This window comes from Hermetia illucens, chromosome 1 (genome assembly GCF_905115235.1).
Source record: "Hermetia illucens chromosome 1, iHerIll2.2.curated.20191125, whole genome shotgun sequence".
Taxonomy (NCBI): Eukaryota; Metazoa; Arthropoda; class Insecta; order Diptera; family Stratiomyidae; genus Hermetia; species Hermetia illucens.
In genome coordinates, this window is record NC_051849.1 from 149,993,970 (window position 1) to 150,008,063 (window position 14,094).

A 14,094-nucleotide genomic window follows, 5' to 3' on the forward strand; every position below is an offset into this window, starting at 1 on the left:
TATTCTATTCGAAGTATCTGAAATATAATGTGAGACGCAACAGCGTGGGACAAAAATAGGGTAATTTCGCGGAGGCAAAAGAAAAATCGCACATGGAATAGTTGGCTAACATAAATATGTATATTAAGACGGAATTTCTTCTGCACCATATATGTATCTTGATTCGATTTATATGAAATTCCGATGTCAAGTAGTTCGAAAGCTAAAAATTATATATGAAGTAACGGTGAATTTTCGAGGGTATAATGCAAAATTTCTATCCATCCTAGTTCTTTCTTTGCTTCACAGGGAAGAACTTAATATTAATTTAATATTTTAACTTTCTATTTTATGCATTGAAAAGCAAACAAATGTATTAGGTCTATCATTCTATCCGTTTTCATAGTGAAACAATTTTTTTATGTGCATAGAATAGGCTTTATTAAATAATATAATTTCCATCGTATTTATGACTTCTTGCCAGCGTAATGCAAAATTTTTTATCACATTTTTAAAAAGCGTCTTATCCCTGGACTCCCCTCTCTTTTTGGAGCGTACTACGTCGGAGAGAATGGTGGTTGCGGCAGAATTTCCCCACCGCCCCCGCCCTTCTACCAGTTTTTGACGAGTCCCTAAAGTAGCCTCTGGCCTGGCATTATCATGAAGCAATATGATGTCCTTCTTATTTATCATGGCCGGCCACTTTTGTTGGAGTGCTATGTTTAAATTATTCAACTTCTGGCAATATATCTCCGAATTTCCGTTTTCGTAATATCCTGGAATGTCTCACCATACAGACAATAGTGTGTTACTCGTTCGATGTAGGGATGAAGGGGCAGGTGGTCCTAAATGATTTGCTGAATTAAATTGAGCTTTTTCGCTATCTCCGATATTGGCAGATGGTCTTCAAAATATCGTCATCAATCAAAGGCGGTCGCCCAAAACGTGGATTATCTAAAAGGTCAAAATCTCCTATTTCAAAGCTTTCGAACTATTTTTTGCCTGCTCAACTTTACCTTCGCTATACATTATCAACAAATGTCTACACCCTTCTTATGAATAGATGACCATGCTACAGAATAGCCGTTCTGGAATTAAATGAAGCACATGGCACGGCTCTCACTCCTGCAGCACTTTGCTATTATATTTTGGAAAGCTAACGCCATTGATAAGACGTGTGTTCATGACGTAGTAAACATTTCATACAAGATAGCAACTAAGACATTCCGGCCAAAAAAAGCTTCTATATTCTATTCTATACCTCATAATGCAAAAGAAAAGAAATATTTCTATGAGAAACTGAGTGCAGTCCAGAAGAGACTTCTTTTTTCTTTTTCTTCTTTAGCCTTTGGTTCCTTCAGCAGGTGGTCGAACCATTTCGACCGATTTATCAATTTTGCATGTCCATAGTCGAGAGGCTTTCAAATCACCATCCTTCGTTGTTTCAGTCGGCCTCCATATCGACCGTGGATGTTCTCATTTCAGTTGTGATGCTGGCGTCTTATACCACTGGTCCAACGCAACACCTTCCCCTCCATTACCACGAGGTGCCATTCATTGTTTTTCATAGTCGGCCAGCACCCAGAATCTTAGAGGACAAGATGGTTGACGACACTGCAAATCACCAGTAACGGATATTATTGACCTGGTTCTGTTTTGCTCACATTCAATCCCAAACCTTGCTCCATGAGGCTATCACTCTTCTTTGGCACTTTGGCTTGAGATGAGCTTTGTTATGAGATGCTAGGAAAATATCATCTTTTTTCCTTTCCTGTGTGGCAATGTCCATGACAGGAACAATAAGAAGTGGTCAGAGGGCGCCCCCTCTATGAACATCAACACAGACAGACGGGTTTGATATATCTGCTAGACTTACAGGGCACTAGTTCCTCTGGTACTAGGTGTTACCTCCTCTAGATCTACGAAACGATGGAGAATGGACAATCCTTCTCACAGCGTTTCTCCATTAGTAACCGCGCCGAATATTCGTTTGAATTGAAACTGGCGTCGACTTCGAAAAAGGTCATCACGGAATAGTTGCTTTACTTGACTTCCTATTTCGTAATTCTTTCTCAAATTTGTTAACCCACTTTACATTGAATCTTATAATAGAACAAATAACCCAATGTAATCGGCTTTAATTTTTGTATTTTTAGCTTCAACAGTACACGCCAAAATATGAAAAGTGCACACCAGTAGAAAGTCCTCAAATAACAGTTACTAATTCAGAAGATCTTTGCATTCATTCGGTTACTGCACGCGGTGTCCAAGGTGCCTTGCAAACATCAATTCTTGGTGTACTATCGCATCCTGTGATTAAAGAGCAAATATTTTATATAACACGAGTGAGTATTCTAAATATCATTTATCAAATACAATAGAACGATGTTATCCATAAATATACCTAACAATTTAAAATACTATATTTAAAGCAAGTGACTAACTTCTATGTTCATTTTCAGCATGGTGAATCTGATTTTAATGTTATCGGCCGCATCGGAGGAGATGCAGACCTATCGCCCCGTGGAAGGAAATACGCGGAACGGCTTACGCGTCTGTTTCGGGAGAACCCGCAAACGTTACCCGGCCCTCAATTAGTAAGAAACTATTAAGCAATAATCGTAAATCTGATTTATTTTCTTTTGACCTGTAGATTTGGACTTCCGAACTTCAACGAACTATTCATACAGCAGAGGGTATACCCGGGCCACGGGCTGCAGTTAATGATTTGAATGAGATCGATGCTGTAATTTATTTCATGTGTTTTTGGAACAATATATTCTGACTACTCTGTATTGCAGGGCATTTGTGAAGGACTAACATATGAAGAAATTCAAGAGCGCTTCCCACAAGAGTTCGCCTGGCGTGACCAGGATAAGTTCAAATATCGTTATCCACACGGTGAATCCTACCTAGATCTGTTGCAACGTGTCGATAGCGTCGTTCAAGCAATACTCACAAAGACTCAAGTTCTAGTTGTTTCACACCAAGCTGTGCTTAGATGCATAATGGCCTATTTCATGGGGACGAGACCTGGTAAGTTAGAATACGAGATAACTTAATCTTGTCACAATACTTACCTCCAACGTCTTGTGGATCAATTTCAGAACAAGTGCCATACATAAACGTCCCGCTCCATACACTGCTAGTAGTTCGTACAAACGGTTACATGTTCGAAGTTGAGCAAATTCCTCTAAAAGTGGAATGTGTAGATACGTATCGAGTGAAGCCGAAGGTATTTAAAATTCAATGATTCACAGCTACCATGATGGAAATTTGATTAGCACATTTCAATTTTTCGAGAAAAGAGACCATACTTCAAGGAAGTAATCTTACCGACTCGATTATCCTATAATCTCATGCTGCCAGTAATTTGCAAATCAACGGCATATGTCATTTATGCTATGTGTACATAATCAATCCCCTTGAATAAAAAATCAAATCCCTTGAAATAAAATTACCTACTCAAAACAGATATTTGATTGGAATTAGGAAATATTGTAGGGTTAACAGTTTCAGAACTGGACGGCGAAGAAAGTGTACTTCTCTCCCATAAAACATGACCACGAGATATGCTACAATCGAGTTTGTTCAAATATTATTGGACTTATTAATCGGTACATCTGCACACCGCTTTACTTTAACATTGTCTCGAAACAAGTTTGTTTCATAAAAGCCACTCTGACACATCTAAATCATTAAAATCACAAATTCACACTCATTACAATATGAACACATATTTCCAACCACCTCCGGTTTAAAACAAGGAGACAGATGGACTCTTCGATCTTAAACTTATCCTCTAACACAATTTCAAGGAAACTTCTACTAATACCAAGGATATGCTACTCTTAAAACCAACAGATCTGATAAGGAGTACGTAATAATATCAACATCTTGCCTTAAATCGAGATAAAAGAAAAAATAAAAAAGCGAAAATAGTCTAGGTAAAGCTGGATTTTACTTGGCAGAACTTTTCATTGCGGGACAAATAACCGCAGACTCAGTGTGGACGTGCACAGCCCGGAAAAGTCCATCATAATATCTAATAAATATGTCTCCGGTTCACTCCTTCGTGGAGCATAGGGCTTCCACACAGTACTTTATTTATTATTCTTATTTTCCCCCATTACATTTTAAATATGTAAGGAGCATAGCAAGCACAAAAAGGAACATAAACCGTCATGACGCAGCCAGAGTTCGAAACAGGGGCACGCTAATCGAGAAGCTGACATTAAACCATATTTCCCTTGAAATGTTATCTTGAGAAAGTTGGTCACATGGAAACAATGATCGAGAATATCTAAGAAAGTAATCAGAGAAAACATTGCTCACACATGTGATATTTGAAACGAACTCGATCGAATTTTAATCCTCTTCATCCGATCAATGATGCAGATTTAGACACCAAGTTAGATACAGAAACTAGAAAGATTTAAATTTAAAAAAAATACCAAAGGAGACTAGTAGGAAATCTAATATTCAGCAGGACCAAAATCAAATGTAGCCGAGTGGATTTGAATATTAGCAAAGCGATTCGGGTGGGAAATCGGCTATATATGAACAGTGATAGAGTTAATTTTATTTCAGTCGTACTCACGGAGTTAACTCAGGATCAACCAAAAATTAACAAGAACAATTTCAATCAGCTTGTGTGTAAGGATGAATAGGGAGATTTTAATTGGGGTTTATTTTATTTGAATAAGGTCAAAAAGGTAGTAAGTATCTCAGTTTAGGTTATATGCTAGATACATACGCCACAAAACATATCACTTCTATGTGAACACCGCTGGATATAGTCTGAAAAAAGGATAATACTGGATGTTTTGTAATTTGTCCAAAAATGGAATGATCGCCTCATGCAACACGATCTCAGATTGAATCCAAACAAAACTGAATTTTTAACGACCGATCCACATGAAACAGGCACAATCACTGTCAGCGGCAGTGATCTGCCCAGTACTGAGCGATTTAAATACCTAAATGGAGAATGGATGGGGATTTAAAAGCCTCGAGATTGCACCCAGATCAGGCATTCGATAGAGCCAAATGGCGAAACCGATCACGACGAGCCGACCCTGCTTGTGAACGGGGCAAATGCTGAAGAAGAAAAAGAAGAAGAAGTTTTGTAATTCATATCTTGATGATGGGTTAACAATTCGTCCCTGTTAAATAAATATGAAAGCGGAGTCTGGAAAAGAGCTTTAGATTAGACTGATTCAAAGGCAGTAAATTCAGAAGCGAAATGCTCTTCATCATTCATTTCATTCATTTTGATTGTTGGATAATCGAAACTCGGTAACATAATTTACATGAAATCTCAAGATAGGTCATCAATATTCTCACGATCCGAAATCATCCAAGAATAAGGCGGTCAACACATCACTCATCACACATCATTCATGGCAAGATAAGGGCATCCAACCAAAAAAGGACTTTCTAAATTAATATTTCATACAATTTTTGTTTTCTCAAGGAACTTGGGATCATCCTAGAGCGTTTTTCAAAAGAGATTAACCCAGAAAAAAAGAACAGTTTTATCTGTGCTTATTCTAATTACCCAATAATATGCTGATTTTTTATTGTTTACCATGCAATAATTTTCCTTCCTTGTTATAAATATTTAACCTATTACCATAAGTTATAATGGCATTCTTACTCCGAGTGCCGTCAACCATATAAAGTTGATTATAAAACCGTTTTAATGAAATCGGTCATGTTTGCATTGATAAACAACAGATTCCAAAAGTCCACCGTGACGAAACCAACAGAAAGGCAAGTTGTACTATATGTGCATATGGGTTCGGGGAGAGTTCAGTATGAAAGACCGTTCTCATTTTTACCTGAACAGGTAGACGCTGACGGTACGGACCAAACTGACCAATTACTTTAATTGTACATCAAATACGTTTTAAAAAAACTCGATCAACCTGGAATAACAACTCCTGCGGGGAAGATGTTTTGTCTTTAAACTAAACTCATTTGAATTGATGAAGTTACTCACTAGAAAAAAACCAGAATCTACGACATCAGCTTATATGCGTGAAAAAAAACAACAGAAGCATTATAAACATCGACCGTGACGATACAGCCTGAAGACGGTTCTTCGCTTCCCCCAACTCTATTCTTCTTTGACAAACGACCGCATCCTTCAATTGGTTTTTCTGGTAATGGTTTACCCTACACCTTGTCTGGAAATGGGTATTTTTTCTGTCATTAGTCCGACCTGTGTGACTTCTACTTTCGAATCTTCATCTTCTGGTTTCTCATATAATATAAAAAATTTAAAGAACCATATGCCGTCTCCCTTACTGAGTCTAAGCTTTTCATGAAGAAGTGAATTTCGAAAGCGTTAAAGGCCCGCTCTCCGGTCTGATTCAATCCTTAAAAATGTGAGGGAGAAAATTAAGTTAACAATGCATAGAAATCTGGTTCAGCCTATCCTTTGCTACGGTAGCAAGACGTAGATAATGAATTTATCTATGTCTCGCTACCGTAACAAAAGATAGGGACGAGGGATGCCAACGCCCATATTTGTTGAAGATTCGCTTTTTTTCACATGAGATTAAAAGCCTCGGTGTAACTCGGTGTCGATAATATAGACCTTTTCTATCATAAATTTTATACCACCTAGGGGTAGGTGAACAATCTGTGCATCATTGCATGGAATGGGGTCATTTTATGTGAACGGGTGTGGTTCGAATTTTCCGGAATTGTTCGCTGTGAGTGTTTAGGCTATCTATAAATATCATCTTCCCTATCATAACCTAGAAATGAAAGTTCTCCATTGTCTTCTATCTCCACTATGAATATTAAGTTCTGATGTGCCTTATTCAGGTCCTTCAGCATCTTCTTCGCTTTGTCTTTATGTATATTGGTGAAAACGTCATCTACTTACCTTGTCCAGATTGTTGGGAGCAGGCAGGGGGTTCCCCATTGCCTCCTCTCTTCCCTCTTTCCCTCTTTGGCATCCATATCCCCGTAAGTTGCATGAGTATTCCTGTTTCTCTTTTCCAATCCAAATATGTTGGATTTTTCTTAAGTAGTCACTCCTCCAGATGAAGAAACGCCTTATTCATCGGGCTGCTTTGAAACAAGGCCTCCATGTCGATTGACATTAGTCGTTCATCCGGTGTCGTGAATTTGTAAGGTTTTGTGTGAAACAAAACCTTATTAAAATCAGTTCAACGTCTGTCTGTGCGGCTGTCACATCCTTTAGTTTCTTGATGAGGTCCTTTCTATTCCTCATGATTTTTCAGCAAGTTAGTTCTTGAAACCTTGAAATTTTGTCTGGACGAATTTGTGGCTATTATAATTTCCCGAAATTCGTTGCCAGGTTTGTGGATCTTAGGTAGACACTTGTTCTTGGCAGTACGAGGTCAGACATCCTAAGTTTGATCAGCAAACGAAAAGCAGTCTTTGGCAATGTGAGCCTCTTCTTCACATCTTCGGGACAACCTTAACCTACTTATATAGCTTCAACACCTCTTTAGTGATATCTGTTCTCGCAGTCGACAGCTAACTCAACTGGTGCACATTTTGCCTGACTGGCTTTTTATTTCCAGTTTATGTCATAACTTTCCTTTTATTTTCACCTTGTCACTCATTTTTCACCGTGTAAGTTTATGGTAATACGTCAAAAGTGTCGAAGAAAAGGCAGCAATCGATCTGTAAGTATGCCTTGGCATTGAACAGAGTCCAGACTAAGGGAACGCCAACTCCATCTTGTCTAACCGTCCGTCACCGTTACCGAACCACCTCCGATGCGATTGCGGTGTGAGAAGACTGGGGATCCTTTCTCAAATCCCGCCAGCAATGACTGAAGCTATCTGGGTCGTCTAGTGAAAGGTTCTTTTCATCACTGAATAGTAGTAGTATTTCAAGGTGATCCACATAGCTTTTTTAGGGAGTGCCTTTATGCACGATATGGCTTTCAGTTTCGCGAAACAAAAAGTGACTAACCAGAAATTATTTGACGGACACGACTTCGGTCCACTGGAAGGTTTATCTGTTGCACGATGGAGCAACTTCTACACAACGAATTGGAAGCCAAACGACAGATTTGACATATAGCATTCTTCGCTCTGTTACATTAACAAACACTCGTGCTTAATGCACGCAACGCAAAAGTATCTCAACAAAAAACACGTTAAGTCGTAAATGAAACTAAAAGCACTAATATCCTTAAAATGAAAATTTGGGCAAAAAGCTCGGCATACATAAAGCAATAATTTTTTTTAGAAATGCTTCTCATTTGATGTTCTGATGGGCTTCAAAATTCCAATGAATTTGTTCCATTGGTTAAACACATGGGAAGAAGAAGGCTTAATTTTGCAGGGTGTAGGTTCAGATTTTTCTATGGTATCACTTGTTTCTTTTACGCGGATTTCTCTTGTCAAAGAGCTCCAGAATAGCTGTAGTAGACACGCTGCTCCCATTGTTTGCTATCATCAATATCTTGCGATATACGAGCACACGTCAACAACTCTGATATCCCTCACTTTTTCACGATATCTTGGCCTATTTGTTTGAGCGTCCTCCCATCTATCATGACTCTGGTTCTCGTTTGAAATTCTCGATGAGAAAATTTCAAGTAAATACTGCCGTTACTTTTAGATTGATCAAGATAAATGGCCCCCGTAGTTCCACGGTGAACTTACTCTTGTTAGATCTTAGTGTTGTAGTCGTCGAGTATACTCATCATGTCGTTCAAAGCAGGACCTCGAGTACTTTCTCAAAGTCCCTATAAAATTCGCCTCTCAGTGTGTCGTTTTGTTCTTCTCTGAGCATATATGTTTAGCAATCAAACGTTGCAATATTTTGGTTTTCCGACATTTGCGCACATTCTTTAGTTGATTAGTCTAAAAATTGTGCTATTGTGGGCGCAACTCCTGTGAATCACGTAAGTGGCCTCACATTCTCATATTCCAGTTTTTTCTGACTTTAAAAACACAAACAAGCGTCAATATTGTATTTTTCAACGTACTAGATGAGAACTCGTATTATCATCATCAACGGCGCAACAACCGGTATCCGGTCTAGGCCTGCCTTAATAAGGAACTCCAGACATCCCGGTTTTGCACCGAGGTCCACCAATTCGATATCCCTAAAAGCTGTCTGGCGTCCTGACCTACCCTATCGCTCCATCTTAGGCAGGGTCTGCCTCATCTTCTTTTTCTACCATAGACTTTCCGGGTGGGATCATCCTCATCCATACGGATTAAGTGACCCGCCCACGCCCCCTGTTGAGCCGGATTTTATCCACAACCTGACGGTCATGGTATCGCTCATAGATTTCGTCATTGTGTAGGCTACGGAATCGTCCATCTTCATGTAGGGGGCCAAAAATTCTTCTCTCTGACTAACTAAGTTTTAAACAGGGATCGCACCTTGCAGGTCCGAAATTCATAATGGTTTTTCGATAGGCGTACTTATTGTGTTTCCAATCTGATCCAAGGCTCAATCTCGGGACCCACAATAATATTTTTTTTTTAAATGGTCGCTAGCCCATTGCGTAGCTTCCAACGACAACAGTCGGGGGTTTTCCTGTTTTACGTCGTTTTCGCCTTTCCTGCTTGACATCGTTTCAATTTCGCATGCTGCGCATTGCTCCTTTAACTTTAAATTTTGGAAATTGATGATTATATTAAAAATACAAACTTATGACCCGCGAACCCTATTCCTACATAAGAACGAACAAAGCAATCTTCTAATGATTCTCAGCAATGACATGGTCCCTACTGGATAATATATTTCCTTGGAACTAAATGATGCAGTACAAGATGCCACCTTGAAAATGAATGGGAAAAAAACTGAATAGATCTCACAAAGGAGACGATTAGCGTGTATATGACAAAATTTAATAACTGACTTTTTCAAAATATAAAACTCGTACAATTGCTATTTTTCTTTCAAAAAAAAAGCTGACAAGAAGAATGAGCCTCAGATTTACCTAACAATTCTAAGACTTACCCTACTTTGTAACTATACATCGTGGAACTTGGGCATCAGCATATTCGATCGTAACCACATAAGATAACTCCTGAAATAAAAAAGAATGGAACCAAAATAGATATAATTCGAGGCAAGGAAGGGCAACGTGTATATACGATTCAATAAGATCAGTAACTGACAAACTCGTTCTCAAAAAGTGTTCAATCAATTTCTTGGAATTTTTCAGATTTTTTTGTTTCTTAGAAAGCTAATAACCTTCTGAAGTTAATATTTTTCCATAAATACTTTTTATATCTAATATTGAAAAATATAATGTGGTTCCAAAACATACTACACACAGTATAAATAAATAACCTAGAAAATAAAAGTTACATTTTCTAAAATATTATTCCAGGTAGATATAATACATAGTATCTTTGAAAACAAACTTCTCAATTCTCTCATTTGATACCAGTAGAATTTAGGACACTGCTGAATATTTTAATTAGAGGATCGTCGGAAAATCGAGTTGCCTGGACGAATTGTATTCAGGATATCAAAGCTTGAATAGAACTATCGCACCATTAAAAAAAGAGAAATATATAAAGCATGCAATAAAAGGGGTTAAGAATCTGAAAGCAGAGATCTCAAAGCGTGCTAGGTTAAGCGCATAAAAACTATCCAAACAAAATATAGGAAAATAAAGTCATGGAAATGATTTTACACGAAACCTAAGTCTGGATTGAACTAGGCGGTTTTTGTGCTGAATATGGTTCACATATATGTTGTAGCTAAATACGTATTCGCTATGAGACTGACACTGAAGAAGGGAACAAGTTGTTTCTGAAATATTGGTAAATGCAAACTTAAATAAAAACACAAGCCAAAAGTAAATTCCATCTTTCCATTTCACCCATGTCATGTTTGTAAATACATATAATGGAGCAAACAGAACCTAGGAACCACTTTCGGTCAGGCCGGCTAATTCTCATAAATCTGGATTGCCTGGGAGAACCTCATTTTGTTTAAATTCACAGAATATGTGTAGTTGCACTAATAATCAAATTTCCACTCTAAAAAATTAATATTTATTTTTTTTTGTAAGTAAATATTATATAAAAAATAGTTATCCTTCCGATGCTTGCAGTTCTTCTAAATAAAAATAAAATTATGTAGCTTCTCCCACTACAATATATTTTTATAATTAGTAAATACGTATTTCGAGAGCTCTGAAGCTACTACTAGCTTAAGTACTGAGGAAGAGAGTAAGTAGCTCTCGAAATACGTATTTACAAATTATAAAAATACATTGTAGTAGGAGAAGCTACATAGTTTTATTTTTTAAATATTATATAATTTTGATATTTTCTGTGCAATTTTATATAAACATTGTTAAATTATTGTTTTGAGTAAATCACATTGCAATTCTTATTTGTTGCTAAAAAGTTGGTGTACACACTAATCCAACTTCTATTTCGCATAATTCTTCGTATTTTCCAGAATTGCACTACGGAAAGGACTAGTGCTGACGCTCTAGGAACAGTTCCTGCACATTTTGATGCTCCGTTGCAGCATCCATTGCCACAAGCGATATAGCTATTGCTGTAGACCACACGCTGAAAAGATCTTTGTGCCGTATCTTTTTTTGAAACTCAATATTATTTATCTGCACTTCATAGGTTGCTGCTAACAACGACTTTTTTCTAATCTACCTGTTTTTATACTAAATATGTATTACTTGCCGGAGTTGTGTTTCTACAAGATATGTTTACGTGCTATTATCTTTTATTCTGTGAATCGAATAACACTTTACTACTAACAGGCATATTGATGAACCTCTGTAGGGATAGGGTTTTCTTTCTAGTAACTACAAACGTGAAAAGTTCTGTGACAAGTAAATACGCATTTGTACACTTTTAAAAAACACTTTTTATATAGATTATAATATAAATGACTTTGTTTTTATACGATGATAAAACAATGCAAATCTCACAAAAGCTAATGCGAAAAATATGGAAGCTGAATACGTTGTTAAAGGAAAAGTATCTATTAAGATGTTAAGTCGCCATAAGTCTAATATTAAGAAATTAAAACGTTTCGTAATTTTGATATTTTTCATTTTCAAAAATAGTTTTGTGTGTTGCGGTTTTTTGCGCGATTTAGATTATCGTTTTTTTCTGTTATTTGAAGTATCATTTGTAAACGCAAATTTAAATGTTAATTCAAACACTTACTGATATGTCATTATAGATTGATACTTAAAAGCATTAATAAATATCTGATTTTCTATTGTTAAATCTTTGAGTTATATTGAATTTTTCTATTTCACTTAGCTTCATAATCGACGGTTTACAATAACTTCTCGTAGGATAGGCTTCCATGTAATTGTAATTTGCGCCAGCATTGAACATCTTGGCTGTTATGCGAAAAGCTTTTATCCCTTTTTCCCAGGATGCTACAAACTTATTTCCTATTAACGCTGTTGAACCAAATGAATGATACCTCGGGAGTGAGTCTGTCAACCGAGTCATTGAGGCGGATAGAATACCATCTGATGATCTGTTATGAAGGGAACCCAACCACTCGAATATATAGAAAGAAAGGCGGTCCGGTGGAATGTTCAAATTACTGCTCAATTCGGTTTCCATCAGATATCATGAAAATTGTTAAGTGCTTGACAATCGCATCCATGACAACAATAAAATTGCCTACTCATGAAGAAACATCGTGAAAAGCGTGGTATTGTCTTCCTAGATCTAAAGAACCATACAAAAGCCAAACAAATTATTTGCTATACATTGCCACAGCACCTGGTACTGAAGCGAATGATCGCTTCATGCAACATGGTCTACGACTAAATCTGAATAAACCAGAATTTTAAATGAAGCAGTCATTATCACTGTGAGTTAGAGCGACCTAGCAGCGATTTAACTATCTCAGATCAATGCTCTCAACCAATGATGAACTGTGTCATAAATTTGTTCCACACATTAACACAACTGGAGGTTGCACCCACAAGTGGCGTCTTCTGTGATGAACACAGTTTCATATCTAAAAGTAGCTGCTGTGTAGTTAACCTTGTGGCCATCTATGGTCCCGATTGCAGGGATGAAGAAATATATTGAACCCTACCTCGCGGTAATGGGAACGAATATATTAACCTGATTGAGTGACTTAGCACGCTATGCTCACGCCCGAAATTAGAATATCTGCAATCGATATAGAATTGTATTCATCGTGGAAAAATTGCAAAAGAGGATCTACAATGTTAGATAACTCAAATTGTCCTGGATATTCAAGTTGATGGGAAATGAAAGGCCAGCCGAAATATTTAAGAGAACTCTCAACTCCACCCGGACCAGGCCTATGATCAGAGAAAGGGACGATCCGACCCTACTACCGAACGGGATAGAGGAAAAAAGTAAGGCCGCCAAAAAAAGCGGTTTTATTATGCTACCAATATAAATTGGCAAAGGTTTAGTCAATGGCGAAGTGAAGCAAAGTTGAGTGTATTCTCTGCGCCACGACACTTGCTCGAAACATTTTCTTTGAAAATGGAATCAAGTAAGTAAATCCATATTGCCCTAACGCCAATTTGTAGAGAAAGAATGAAGTTTCAGAAAATTATTTAAACATATTTAGAACTTCTGTTATTGAAACCTACCTTCAACTTATGAAAAGTACTCAGACCCAACAGATCGTGGTTACCAAGTTTACGAGCAGAAGAAGTAGTAAACGCGCAGTGGTATAGAAATTTTATTAGAGTTTGAAAGGTATTTGTTTTTAGATGAATAATAATACTTATGAGACAATCAAGGCTGAAGCTGTGAGTTTATTCTCCAGTTATGGATGAAAAGCATTAAATTCCACAGAGCACCTTCATCGAGTCCTACTTTACATTATTGCGGTGATGGAAGAAGATCTTACACGGAAGAAGAGATCAAATCGTTCCTGAAATACACTATCCTATAATAAGAGCGCAAAAATTTAATTTAATTTAGGCCTTCAAACGTGTTAAAGCACTTCATTTCAAGACCGTAAAATGTTACAATGGAAAATCTGCTAATTGCTCCAATTGAACGCGGTTTCTGCTCAATTTTTCCAACCCCAATATTTGCCATGAGGTTTGCGGCCTACACGCAATTTCTCCTACCCTCTAGATGCCTAGTTTAGGGTCTACCT

The 14,094-nt window shown here is 37.4% G+C and overlaps 1 protein-coding gene across 2 annotated transcripts in view; it reads left to right on the forward strand.

The window, feature by feature from the left end:
• LOC119660402 (6-phosphofructo-2-kinase/fructose-2,6-bisphosphatase-like) overlaps positions 1–11,737 on the forward strand; it is a 272,893-nt gene extending 261,156 nt beyond the window's left edge. For both annotated transcript variants that reach the window (XM_038068941.1, XM_038068949.1), the window contains 6 exons: positions 2,136–2,324; positions 2,442–2,576; positions 2,633–2,725; positions 2,781–3,015; positions 3,087–3,214; positions 11,413–11,737. In XM_038068941.1, the coding sequence (XP_037924869.1) occupies positions 2,136–2,324; positions 2,442–2,576; positions 2,633–2,725; positions 2,781–3,015; positions 3,087–3,214; positions 11,413–11,508 (876 nt within the window). In that variant the 3' untranslated portion in view covers positions 11,509–11,737. The remainder of the gene's footprint in view (positions 1–2,135; positions 2,325–2,441; positions 2,577–2,632; positions 2,726–2,780; positions 3,016–3,086; positions 3,215–11,412) is intronic.
• Positions 11,738–14,094: the final 2,357 nt, after the last annotated feature.